Source organism: Acomys minous, assembly GCF_964271855.1.
Source record: "Acomys minous genome assembly, chromosome: 15".
In the NCBI taxonomy this organism is placed as follows: domain Eukaryota; kingdom Metazoa; phylum Chordata; class Mammalia; order Rodentia; family Muridae; genus Acomys; species Acomys minous.
The window spans coordinates 60439029-60452831 of NC_140497.1; the positions used below are offsets into that span (position 1 = coordinate 60439029).

General features: G+C 43.7%; 1 protein-coding gene across 4 annotated transcripts in view; it reads right to left on the reverse strand.

The window, feature by feature from the left end:
- NMU (neuromedin U) overlaps positions 1-13265 on the reverse strand; it is a 28792-nt gene extending 15527 nt beyond the window's left edge. Inside the window, exons 1-2 of one of the 4 annotated variants that reach the window (XM_084759350.1) lie at positions 12465-13265; positions 7194-7252 (exon numbers count right to left, since the gene is read on the reverse strand). In XM_084759350.1, coding sequence (XP_084615476.1) covers positions 7194-7252; positions 12465-12582 — 177 coding nt within the window. In that variant the 5' untranslated portion in view covers positions 12583-13265. Of the gene's footprint in view, positions 1-7193; positions 7253-8419; positions 8483-11800; positions 11939-12464 lie in introns of those variants that run through there. The other 3 variants (XM_084759351.1, XM_084759353.1, XM_084759352.1) reach the window with 3 other exon arrangements.
- Between the last annotated feature and the right edge of the window lie 538 nt (positions 13266-13803).

The window sequence follows — 13803 nt, forward strand, 5'->3', positions numbered from 1 at the left end:
TTCGCAGCCATTGGAATACATGTCCCCATCACTAGCCAGTAACGGTCATCAGAGTGCACAGAGGTTCCTCAAACCCTGATATAAAGGCAAGAGGCCTGAAGTCACTCAGCCTGAGAAGACTGAGAACATGACCCCGCCCCCAAAGCCTCAAATTAAAGGAGTGCCATTGGTTGCTATACGGTTCCTTATTAGACATGACTCTGCTGCCACCTCAGTTAGCCTGGTAACTGAATGGCACACAGCATATTCACCCAAGTCTTAGGACAACAGAAGTCATAGATTTCCATCTCCTAGTGAACGCTTACTCAACTATGGTTAGCTATGGGTTCCTCTTGATTCTAAAGAGGCAATGTTAGAGGTTTTACCCTATAGTACACAGGGGCCAATAATCCCAGCACTTGGGAGCCTGAAGCAGGAGCATCACAAGTTCTAGACCAGCCCAGACTCCTTAGTGAGAGTGTCATAAACAAACAATAAAATACAAGCAGAGATTTATAAGAATCATAAAAAAAGTTCTGCCGGGAAGTCAAGCCCTAAGCTGGGTGTCTGCAGGGTTTACGGCATATACACTTCTTTGGTGGTGGCCTTTCAAAATGAGACCAGAAAAAAATTAATAGCACTCATGTCTGTGTGTCTGGAGTAGTTTCGGTTAAATCCTCTTTATGGCATAGCACCTCAGAGCCCCATCCAGTGTCAGAATTCTTTATTGGGCTACTTAAGTGAAATTGTATTCTCATGCTAGACTGAGGGGGGAGTTGCGGGTCTCAGCGGTTACTTCTCAAGCTTTTTGTTGCTTCCAACTTCACAGCATCCTGAAATATAGGAATCTTTAGCTTAGAGGACAGCAAGGGCCTGAGCTAGAGCAGAAAAGCATGACCTTGGTGTCTGTCGCCATCGGCTCATGGGACCTGTCATCTCTGTGTATCACCAGTATATTCACACACACACACACACACACACACACACACACACACACACACACACACACAGAGAGAGAGAGAGAGAGAGAGAGAGAGAGAGAGAGAGAGAGAGAGAGAGAGAGAGAGGCAGAGAGAGACAGAGAGAGAGACAGAGAGAGAGAAGCTTTATGAGTCAAGAGTTATATTGTATTTAACTCGATCAGAATCAGTGTTAAATAAAAGTTCTTGAATTGAATTGGGTTTTTGGAAAAAATGCAAAAAGAGATGTTAACTGAAGGCATGGACGTTGACTGGTACAGAGCACCATTGTCTCCAAATACACAGTCTTTGCTTTGGTAGGCTGGGAGAAAAATGGCTTCTACTGAATTGTTCATGGTGCAGGGAGACCTGAAGCCATTGACTGGCCAAGAACACTGCTGGCCTAATACTGACATTACAATTGTATGTTAGCACATGTGGCTAGCTTGTCAACTTCTTCTTTTCATATTGACTCTCCTTCCTACAAAACAAGCTGTCCATATATCTGAGGTGGCTCGTGTCAAGGAACGGGGAGTCTTGCCCCTCTGCTAACCGACCAGCGTGTCCAACTCCTTAAAAAAAACAACCCAGACATTTCACAGAGCTAATGAACCCAATTAGGAGATTGTTGTGAAGCTTCCGGGCTTTGCTCTCTTTCCCCACTCACCCCCCTGCCATTTCTGTAAACATTTGGCGCCTTTCCTCAGCCAATAGCTCCAATGATTTCTAGGGCCACTAATGGCCGTTCAGAACTCTGCACGGTCTGCTGGTGAATCTGCAATGGACAGGCCTCTGCACATGGCTGGGAAAGTACATGCTTCCGGTGTCTCAGCCTCTCTAGCAGAAAAAAAAAAAAGCTGTCTTTTGTCTTCTTTGCAGATCACCTACTGCTCACTGTTTTTGTTAGGGTTTGTTTTGTTGGAGGGTGGGTAGAGGTACAGGGTCTTACTGTACAGACCAAGCTGGTTTTGAAATTGCCTTTTGAGTACTGGTATGACAATTATATGCTTTCATTCTTGGCTAGCATGTTGACGTCTTTAAATATCACTTCCCATAAAAGAACAATGTTTGCATAACGTCTTCTTCCTAGCATTACAACCTAAAATATTTTTAAAGCTATTCACAGAAAGAGATCATTTCAAGCTAAAACAAAATTTCCATATAGTACATTAGTATGAATTATTTCAATTATTCACCTTGCTTTATGTTTTTCCCGTGATCTTTAATGATCTACTGAAGCAGAGATGTTTTTGACAGATTTCATGAATCTTTGTACTGTTAAAGAATGTTGGGTACTTGGTACTTACCATTTATTTGATTTTTTTCCCTTATATACTTTGTTGTGGTGTGTGTGTGTATGGCCTAGACACAAAAAAGTGTTCTCACCACCTTGAAGCACACCACAACCATTAGCCTTGTTTGTAATATTCCTCTTTATTATCATCACTCCATCCCCTTATAGACAACTGGTTTTTTGGTTTTGTTTTGTTGTTGTTTTTTTTTTTTTTGAGACAGGGTCTCTCTGTGTAGCCATGGCTGTCCTGGACTCACTTTGTAGACCAGGCTGGCCTCGAACTCACAGCGATCCGCCTGCCTCTGCCTCCTGAGTGCTGGGATTAAAGAAGTGCGCCACCATACAACTCTTCTGAAGTATCTGATGTGCACCTTTCATTTGTATATGTTCTTGTAAAATCTGTTCTCTCTGCATGCATGGGACCTCCTTAAGGTCTTTAGTTTACTTTCCACTTAACATGCTGGTTAGAGATCTATTTGTGGTGCTAAGTGGACATGTAATATGTGGCTTCTACCCCCTGCACAGCCTTCTAGACTGTGCATGACGACGTATTGCCTACCCACTTTCCAGTGATGGACAGATTGTGGGGTCCCACTTAATTCTCTCCACTACAAACAGAGCCACAGCCAGTCTCTCACACAGCCGTTCTGTCCTCTGCCTGGGAAAAACTCCCTGGGACTTTGTTCTCAGGAGAGGAGGTTGCTGGGGCATTTGAAGTTCTGTTTGAGAAGTTTCCCCTGATCCTCACTCACAAAGGTACATCTATCTCTCCTATTCCTCTATGATTTACCTATTATATTTGGGTCTTTAATTCCCCTCATACCGCCTTTGTATAGAGTGTTGAATTTATGTCTCTGGATACAGTGAGTCAGTTTCAACCTGTTCTTTTCCTTCTTGCAGTGCTGTTCATGTGTGTGTCTATTCTGCTATTCTGCCTGGAGGTCTGGTTTCCCCAACCACCATCCCACAACACCCACCCCCCACCCCGACACACACACACACACACACACACACACACACACACACACACACACACGCAACCAGACTTTTAGAAAATGATGTAGCCGGGTACATAATCCAGGAGTCCAGCACTTGTTTAACATGCTTAGTGTTCTGAGCGGAATCCCCAGCACTGCAACAAATAAATAAGCAAACAGATCAGGAAGAAAGAAAATCTGAGGAGCGTAGAATGCAAGTGTGTCTGTTTTAGGTGTGAACTGTGAGGCATCTGCAAAGGCGTGGAGAAGGGAAAGCAGGCTGAGAAGGAATTCAAGAGCGGATCATCACCATGACTGTCTGTCTGGAAGACACTGGTGTCAGTCATGACGAGGGAGTTAAGGGAACAAAAGTAATTTCCCACCACCACCCTTCCTGCAGCATCTGAGCTCTGCTCACCATGGTAATGGTGGTGGTGGTGGTGGTGGTGGTGGTGGTGGTGGTGGTGGTGGGCGGCGGGAGCTCTTGGTTGCCGCAGAAGCTTGCAGTAAGACACTAACTGAGTTCCTGAAACGGCAGCGCTCCAAGCTCTAGTTTCTATTCCATGCTTCATGCCTTTATTTTTGAGTCATTATCTGACTTTTCAAACTATAAAATACTGTGGGTTTATAGCAGTCCTTTTAAGCAGGAGCAGATGGTTCTCACCTTTAAGCTCCTTGTATTTAAAATGTCCTCAGAATTTGTACATATTTATTTCTCATGTCAATGTTAGGTTTATTTTATATGTTCCCCTTAAAAAAAAAAAAAAAAAGAAAAAGAAAAAGAAATGGAACTGTCCTAAATAAAACCACACTGGTTTTATGTGCTTTGCTTTGATTCACTTGGTTTAATTTGGTATTTTTAATATATTTAATGAATTATTCTGAATCCTGTGGGTAAAGTGCTTAGAGGAGGACCTGAGCTGGATTCCCAACACTCACATAAAAGAACATCATGCTTGAAACCAGCATTGGGGAAGCAGAGACGGGAGGTGCTGGGGGGGTAACCAATCATCCAGTCCAGCCTTGTTTGTGAACCCCAGATCCCTGTGAGACACACACACACACACACACACACACACACACACACACACCCCATACACACACACTCACACACAGACAGTTCCTAAGGAACAACACACACACACACACAGCAGACACTCACACACAGACAGCTCCTAAGAACAACACACACACACACACACACACACACACACACACACACACACACATGCAGCATACACTCTCATACACACACACAATTGCTCCATTGAAAGAAAGATGTCTCTCCATCCAGGCACATGGCCATCTTTCTTTCTTTCTTTCTTTCTTTCTTTCTTTTTGTTGTTGCTTTTGTTTTTTGAGACAGGGTTCCTCTGTGTAGACATGGCTGTCCTGGACTCAGTTTGTAGACCAGGCTGGCCTCGAACTCACAGCGATCCACCTGCCTCTGCCTCCCGACTGCAGGGATTAAAGGCGTGCACCACCACACCTGGCACATGGTCATCTTTTATTATCACTTACTTTTTCCTCCATAAACCTACTGTACATTTACTATTTATCACTTCTTATTGTCATTGCGGATGATGCACAGTTGTCTCTCAGTACCTGCAGGGATTGGCTTCAGCACTCCCTGAGATACTAAAACCCATAGGCGCTCATGTTCCTTAAACAAAGCAGTGTAATACTTGAATATAACCCACATCCTCCTGTATCCTTTAAATCATCTCTGAACTATTTGTAATATTAATGCAGTGGGAGTGCTAGGTAGATAGCCTTTAACTTGTACCATTTAGGACATAACAACTGAAAGGTCCTGTATACACTTAGAAAAGATACAGTTTTTCACCACTAAATATTTTCAACCCATAGCTGGTTGAATCTACAGATGTAGAACTAACTCACGGGTTCAGAAAGCCAATTATATTTTAAACTATGTCATTATGTTACATTCTTTTAGTGAAAAGAAATGCTAATGAGTCTGACATATTGGTATTATACCCCCAAATCTTGTGAACTCTTATATCGGTTCTAACATTTCAACAGCAAGAAACTTAATTACTGCAATTCTTCAGCATCACGGAGAACAGGAGAAAAAAGATCACTGCTGCTCTCAAATGAACTCTGTGAGAGTATTTGATTAAGCTTGAAATCAAACATTAACAAAACTCTTAGCAAGACAGAAAAAGAACTCCCTCAGCTAGGTTACGGGCAGACGTGTGAACTATAGAATAGTTTTCTATTGCAGAGAAACTTACGACACATTGACTGCGTAAGGCAGAACCCAGGCTTTGGCCAACGACACAAAGAAATTCGAACTTCAGGGCCTTTTAAAATGTGACATTTTCATAATGCACATATAATGTGTTCCGATCAAAGCCACCGTGTTCCCTCCTCTCCCTCTGTCTCTCCCTACCACGTCCCCTCCCAACCTTATGTGCTCTTTGTAAAATATCTGTGTCCACTCAGCGCTGCCGGGATGTGCAAAGGTGTAGACCTATCTTCTGGAGCGCAGGCAGTCTTGCACACAGTTTATACTTTTAGGGTTTTATAACAAAGGCACAATGGTCTCTGCAGTCTCAGCTATAGCCTGCAAATTTTGATTTGTAACGTTTTGTCATTAAATTCTAAGTGTAATTTCCCTTTTGTTCTAGGGCTATTTGCAAAAAATGCTACTTATTTCCCAAACAAATGGGATGTTTAAGTCATGAATTTGTTATTTTCTTATTGTATTGCATTATGATTAGAAAAATCTACTGGGTCTTTTCTAATTTATGATCCAGCCCTTCCTTCCTAAGCTAACACATTCCAGGGTTTGCTTGTTTGTGTTTGGTTGTTTGGTTTGGTTTGGTTTGGTTTGGTTTGGTTTGGTTTGGTTTGAGTTATTTGTTTGTTCTTTCGAGACAGAGTTTCTCTGTGTAATATAACCCTGGTTGTCCTGGACTTGCTTTGTAGACCAGGCTGACCTTGGACTCACAGAGATCCTCCTGCTTCTCCCTCCCAAGTGCTAGGACCAAAGGTGTGCGCCACCACGCCTGGCTTCACATTTTTTTTAATTCTCATTTTTCCTATGATTTACTACCAGTTGTTAGACTGGTAGAATTTGAGGCTGACTCATTGGTGTGTTAGTAATGATGGCTACACTTTCTTGCCCATCTTTTATAAGTATATAGGTGGTTACTTGTCTGTTTTAATAGCGTGCTTATTTGAGTTTTGTCTCATTAGCTACTCAGACTACAACCCCAGTTTTCTTTTAGTTCATGTTTGCTGTATATGTCATTTCCACCCCTCCATACTTAAATCCCTCCCCACGTTTTCTGTGATTCTTGTGCGTGTGGAAGACGGAAGGGTACACTAGGGATTCGACTAGGGCCTCACGCACGCTAGGCAAGTATTCAACCACTGAGCTGCATCTTCAGTCCTTGGGTGTGACTTCTAGTAGATAATTGTTCCTAGGTCCTTAACAACTAGACCACAAATCCAATTTGAGAATCCATGTCTTTAAGGGTTATGTTTTAGCACATTCACATTTATTATAATTATCCTATTTTTAAACTTGTTTCTGCCTTCTAAGTTTTATCATTTACTTTATCATTTCCTTTTATCTTTCCTTCTTTATTTTAGCATTTCCTGAGATAGGATACACACACACACACACACACACACACACGAGAGAGAGAGAGAGAGAGAGAGAGAGAGAGAGAGAGAGAGAGAGAGAGAAGGGGGGGCTATAAATCTATATATCAGGCTGACCTTAAATTCATTATGTACCTCAGTTTAGTCTCAAACTTGCAGATCATGTCTCAGCCTCCTAAATGCTAGAATTATAGGTGTGCCTCACCATATCCTGCTCTTTTATTTCAATAAAACACTCTTAACTACTACGATGTCACAGTTTTCCCAAAAGTTCAATTACACTACTTCACTTTATCATAATAATTTTAAAGAGTGAGGTTTTCAATAACTTTTTCAAGAATAACTTTTTACCTCATTCCACATTTGTAGTTCTTGTTCTGGCTGTAATCTTTGGGGTGATATTGGCACACCTAAAAAGAAAGTTTTGAAAATGAGTTAATGTTATCATGTTATATTTATAGTTCAAATTAATTATCTTATGCAAGTCCTTTTCTGATTCTAGCTGCCATTTTTTGCTACAAATTATTACCAAGCTAATTCAACTAGATGTCAACATTTGACCTTACATAAAAAGCCACAATTACCAAAGAATGAATTATCTTTACATAAAAATGTATATATCTGGCTGCTCATAGTAGCTTTATCCAACTTCTTTGAAAGAGGAATCAATCCAAAAGTACATGCAAAGCTGTGATAAGCACTTCACGTATATTATATCCTTAATCCTCACACCAAACGTCCCACACCGGCATTGTTGTGGTTGTTGTTCCTAATTCCTAATTCGTTACAAGAAAACAAGCAAGGGAGTTTGCCTAAGGCCACCTAAGTAAATAGGTAGCAGAAAGCACGGGATCAGTTTTGTTTTGGACATAGGACCACTTTATCTCCCAAGCTACCCACAAGTCACAATCTCCTGCCTCAGTTTCCCGAGTGCTGGAATTACAGGTGTATACCTCTATGCCTGGCTAGGATGCAGACTGCCATACATCTCTGGCTGACTAGAGACTCAGATAAGCTCTAGCTCTGTTAATTCTAATACTCTGTAGTCAGTATTGCCTAGCAGTTTTAGCAGGCTTTTGTGATTATTTAAGTTATAGTAACAGTCACAATGAACTGCATTTTCTGTGTTGTTGATCTGATTCTGGGGTGTGTGTGTGTGTACATGCACATGTGTGCATGCACTGAGGCTCGAATGAAGGGCTATGCACATTCTAGACCTTTCACTAACAATGCCACAACTTCCTGGGGGCAGTAAGTTTTAGAAACAACTTAGAAGCATCATATAAAGAGTTGGTTAGGTTCAGAACCTGGTGGAACCCCTTTTTTACGAACCCTGCCTTCATGGGAAAGTCCTTCACAGTCTTCAATGATAAATTGCTCGCCATACCACAAACATGCAGGTCAGGCCACAGTTGCCCGTGAGAAACAGTCTCAGCTCTTTCTGCCTGTGGGAACTGATTAACCTGTGGTTTCAAATCTTCATATAAAGTACCTGGAGACCTTACCAAGTGAGATGTATTTATCTTTATTTTATATGTTTGATTATTTGTCTGCATGCATATATGTGCACTACGCACATGTCTTGCACCAGAGAATGCCAGAAGAGAGCATCAGATCCCACAGAAGTGCAGTTACAGACAATTGCAAGATTCCATGTAGGTGTTTGGGAACAGAACTCGGGTCCTCTGCACGAGCAACACATGCTTTTAGCCACTAAGGCATCTCTTCAACACCAGCATATTTGTTTAAAGAGTTCAGTTTTACATCCCCAGCCCTTACCCACCCCAGGACAAAGTGACATTTTCCAACTCCACTGTCCTGCATTAGGGTCAGACCTCCTCACCAAGAGCACTGGGAGTTTGGCTCCTTGAGAACCCCAAGCTCCCATGAGCCACTTAGAAATTGCCATGTGCTTGGCTGTTCTAACCACTTATGTCATAAAGGAAGAGGGAGGGGGGGGATGCTTTGTGGCTCTTCTGCAAAACACAGAAGCTCAGGCTCAGGGACCTAAACCAAAATGTCTTCTACAGCTGATAGAAATGAGCTAATACCTTCTGACTGAACATAAACATTGCTTTTCTCTCCCTCTTTCTGACTGTTTGTTAGACTGGCCCTCTTAAGCCACTTGGTGTGTTAGTATGGTTTCTGCTGGGTAAACTGTAAAGAAAGGAGGTGTAGTTAGTTCACAGTTTTGGAGACTGCATGTCCAAGCGTCAGCCTTTGCTGAGGGCCTGGGGGGGGGGGGGGATAGAGGACCTGCTAGAGTGATTGTGTAATGAGAGAGAAAGCCAGAGGGCAGGGAGGAACCAATCTGAATCTTATAATAACCCACTCTCCCTGGAACCAGAATCCCCAAGGGAACTCCTTTAATCTCTTCTCAGGGCAGTGTCCCCAGTCTCCTACCGAATGTCCCACTAACCCTGCTTCTCAAAGGTTCATTGTCTCCCAGTGTTACCACACTGAGAACCAACATTTCCAACATGAGCTTAGGAGGCGTGCCCAACCCATGTCACCTTGGATGTGGGCTTCACACACAGTTGCAGAAACTGGCACTTGCACCGTTCTCTGTATCTTCCAAAACCAATTCCTCTCTTTTCTTCTACACCATGAAAATGGCAGCCTTTGCTCATTCTTATCGGGGTATTTGTTTCTGTTTAAACACCATGTAAGACAACAGATCCTGATTATTTCTAAAGGTAGCACCGAGGCTGGCCTTGCAAACACTTCCCTGCAGAGTTAACATGGGAGAGACAGCTACTGCGAACCAAATACCAGGAACCAGCCAATGAACCAGAGGCCTGGGTAGAAAAAGGCGCGCATTAAGTTAGCCCTGACCATTTGATCTCTTCATCGGAACAGGCGTAACCGAGTGCTGGGCAGACACACCAAGGATGTGTCTCTTTGTGAGAAATTTCCCTCTTCCAATATGTTCTCTGAGTAAACTGTTTCCACTCAGGAAGTCTGCCTGGCCTCTGTCATCTCACCATCTTGTGTACCTGGTGTACCAATAGCCTTTTTCCTTTTTGATAAAGACGCCACACTTGCTGACACTTGCTTTCTTCCGGTTTTATGACATGTCTTTTGTCCTTTTAGATAACATCTAGGTACATCTATGTACTCATTGCTACGGTTAGATGACCTCGCACTTCTGCTTGGGGATGCCATGCATGTCCCTGCCCCCTTCCCCCCCCCCCATGTTTAGGAGCTTGGGGACTAATAAATACTACATTGGCTGCTCAATCTCCCACCCCACTACATTTTTAAAGAAATGATTTGTTTTTTTAATGTCTGAGAGAGAAGGAAAGACGAAAAGAGAGGCAGCCGGGGACCTTCCCGAGAGTGAGGGAAGCCTTGTGCTTACATAATAGTGAAGGGATGTTTACGATGTGATAGGTCAGCCAGCCGATTTGCTCTTTTGAAAATAAAACTGAAGGCTCATCTATTTTTTTTTAGGACCCTGATGTCTGCTCAGTTCTCCAGGACAGGCATTTCCCACAGCTACAGAAGCCACTGCATGCAGCATGCACGGAAAGCATAGCTTTTCCCCCAAGAAAATAATTTTTCTTTTTTTTATTAATTAAAAAATGTTTACATATACATTTATATTATTACACCTATATAAAAATAAACCTACACACAGCAAGAAGAACCACAGAACATTCAGGAATTACATTCCTGTTACATGCATAGTGTTTTGACTGTTTGTATTTGGCATCCTTGAAGAAAACATTTTTTCTATCTCGGTGAGTCTAAAATCCTGAATATAACTCAATCTCTATCATATCTCATTTACATCAACTTAAAACATCTATCTAGACCTAAAAACATCTTAACCCCTAAACAACTAGGCTTAATTGTGAAACTCAACTATTTGGTCTTCAACCCCATCAGAGACTTAAGAAGGAGTAAAATTAATTACCCGAGTAAATAGGAAGTGCAGGTTAGCAGCTTCCAAATTTAATTTAAAAAAATGACAGAGACAGTTTGCTGCCAAGTTATTTTTTAAAACTATAGCTATCAGGGCTGGTTCCACAGCTCAGAGCACTGTGTGTTCTTCCAAAGAGCCTAGGTTCAATTCCCAGAAAGTGCATGGTAGCCCACACCATCTGTAACACTAGTCCCAGGGGATGCCACACCCTCCTTTGGCCTCCCAGGACACCAGGCACACATGCATTGCACAAGCATACATGCAGATAAAACACCTATGTACGTAAAGTAAATAAATACAAATACAACTAGACTATAAGCATCCAGCTTCAGGTAGTTTATGTGCTGTTGCCAGACTGTTTGTTTCTTTGCAACATATTAAATATACCTTTCTTTCTTAAAAAAAAAAAAAGAAAGAAAGAAAACAAAACCATGATTATCTTCTTCCTTAAGAAGATAAATAAAATCATCATTCTAATATTTCCAATAAAATATTTAAAAGAGAAAAATTCTAATTTAGCTTACATAAGTAAGCCATGGTGAATCACTAATGCTCTCACGTCATTGCCACCTTGCTATCTGGTTTTTCTTTCTTTCAGAGGATAACTTGTGGATCCTGGGGGATCAAACACAGGTTTTTGTTTTTGTTTGTTTGTTTGTTTGTTTTTTGGTTTTTTGAGACAGGGTTTCTCTGTATAGCCTTGGCTGTCCTGGAACTCTATTTGTAGACCAGGCTGGCCTCGAACTTACAGAGATCTGTCTGCTTCTGTCTCCCCAGTGCTGGATTTAAAGGTGTACTCCAGCATACCCAGCCTCGAACTCAGGTCTTCAAGCTTGGCAGTAGACACCTTTATCTGATGAGCTATCTCACGGTCCCTGTCACTTTGCTTTCCAAATGTGGGAGCCTGTACTCCCGCAATGTCTCAGGAACAAAGGTCAAAATAATGAAGTGAAGGCTATAAAAGGAAAAGACCATCTCTGACAGGACTAGGTTCCAGAAGCACTCTGCAGCTGTGCTGACCTGGGCCTACCTGGAGTATCCATGCTTGTATCAAGGCAGCGTTTGGAATTTGAAGGACTCTCAGAATGCAAGAGTGAATGACACTCCCCAGGTTACCCGGTAAGTAAAGTTCGTTCTTTCCAGACTCAAGCAACACATTTTACTCTGCCACTCATCCGGGACTTCAGACCTCCCTCGCTGATCTTGCTTTTCCTGTGTTTCCTGGGAGCCAAGCTCGGGGAAATCTTTGTTGTTATCAGATCCCATCTGCCCACATGCCCATCACTGAAAATCAGGATAAGCCTTGCAACTTTCTGTGATGAGATCTCCCTAATCCTGAAAACCTGTGGACCCAGTCTCTCCTCCACTTGGTAACTCAATAGCTCCCAGGATGCGCAGCGCACCCCAACTTTTACCTCGCCTTGGCAAGGGGAGCAACAGACTTCTGTTTCAACTACCACTCCCTCCAGTAACTGCGATGAAAGGGAAAAGTGGTTTTTTTTTTAAAGCTCCCCGCTTTGAAATCTGCAGTGCATCCTGCACCTTCCCAAGCTGGCTGCGCCTGTAGTCTTGGGCCAGAGCATGACTTCAGTGACAACTGAGCTCTAGAAACCCAGAGAAGAGGCAACGAAGGTAACGGAGAGAAACCGGTGCAGCAGCAGACTGAGGGGGTCCTGAAGCAAATAGCGTCTTACCTCTGCAGGCGTCTGCACAGCAGGCGAGCAGCAGCAACAGTGACAAGAGAGGGGATGCGGACGTGGCAGCCACTTGTTCTGCGGACAGCCCTGGGCGGCGACCCGCTGCTCGCAGCATTTCCTCACCTCCAAGCGGCTCTGGACTGGGGACCAGAGACCCTGCGTTGTGCCGTTGTTCTGGCTGTCCCTCAGCGTCTCCCTGGTGCGCCTCTTACCGAGCTCACCCACCGAAGTGACCATCTGCGCGCGCCACCAACTTTTAAATCTGGCGCACACGTGGGTTGGGCTGGCGTGGTCTCCGCGCGTGACCTCGCCGCCCCGGCTCCCTGGCGTCACCCGGACCTACTGCCGCCCCCGCCGCCTAGCAAACGCTCCCTGGCTGGGTATCTGACTCAGGGCACCACGCAGTTAGTTGGCTCTAAGATGGAGAGCGGAATTAAACCTTCGCGGTCCACTCCCACCTGTGAAAGAACTTGGGTGGGAGCCGAAAGGGGTCAGCATCCAGAGCCTGAGATCAAAGCGGTCAAGTTGGCGGAGGTGGCAACACCATCCTCTGTGTCGCCAGCCCGGGATGCCACAGTATACCTAGCCCGTTTGTGCAGCTCTCCTGACCTCCCCCCAATCCTCCCTCTGTTGAGGCGCTTCCCTAGTTGAGCTCCTGTTTGGTGCACAATGCCCAGGGCATCAGAGTGATGCTACTTCCACCAAGATTTGGTGGGGAGAATGCCGTCCAAACCCCAGCAAAGTCTGAAACATTTCCCGGAGATTCATTTGTCGGTTTAAAAAGGTGAGGAGAAAAGGGCAGAGCTTGGGAGCAATTGTAGGGGTGTAGAAGGTCCCGTTGTCGGCGGGGACACCCAAGGATAAGGTGGCCTTTCAGCCCTAAGATGCTCTTGTTTCTAATTTCCTGCATAACCTTACTTTCGCTATCCCCATACTCCAGGAACCAGCCTCTTAACAGGATGCTGAGAAATACAATTCTAATTTCCTTCTGCAGAAAAAAAAAAAAAAAGAGCAACTGATTATATTTGACCTCCTTTTGAAAGGTGAGGAGCTCCGAGGAGAGAGGCAGGAAGGAAGCACACTGCTGTTTTTATAAAGGGGCATTTTGGGGTCATGTAGCCCCAGACGTTCTCATGGGACTTTATTTAATATTCGTGACATATCTGCAGTGAAAAATTCCTTTAAAAAACGACTGTAAAGTACAGAGTGAGCAACCTAGTCAAAACTTAGCCTGGAAAGGAGCGTGGGTGTTCTACTCGGCCCTTAGGATTCTGCCTAAGCCAGGAGTTGCCTAGAGCCTGGCGTGAACGTGCAGCCTGCTATAAGCAAGACAGCT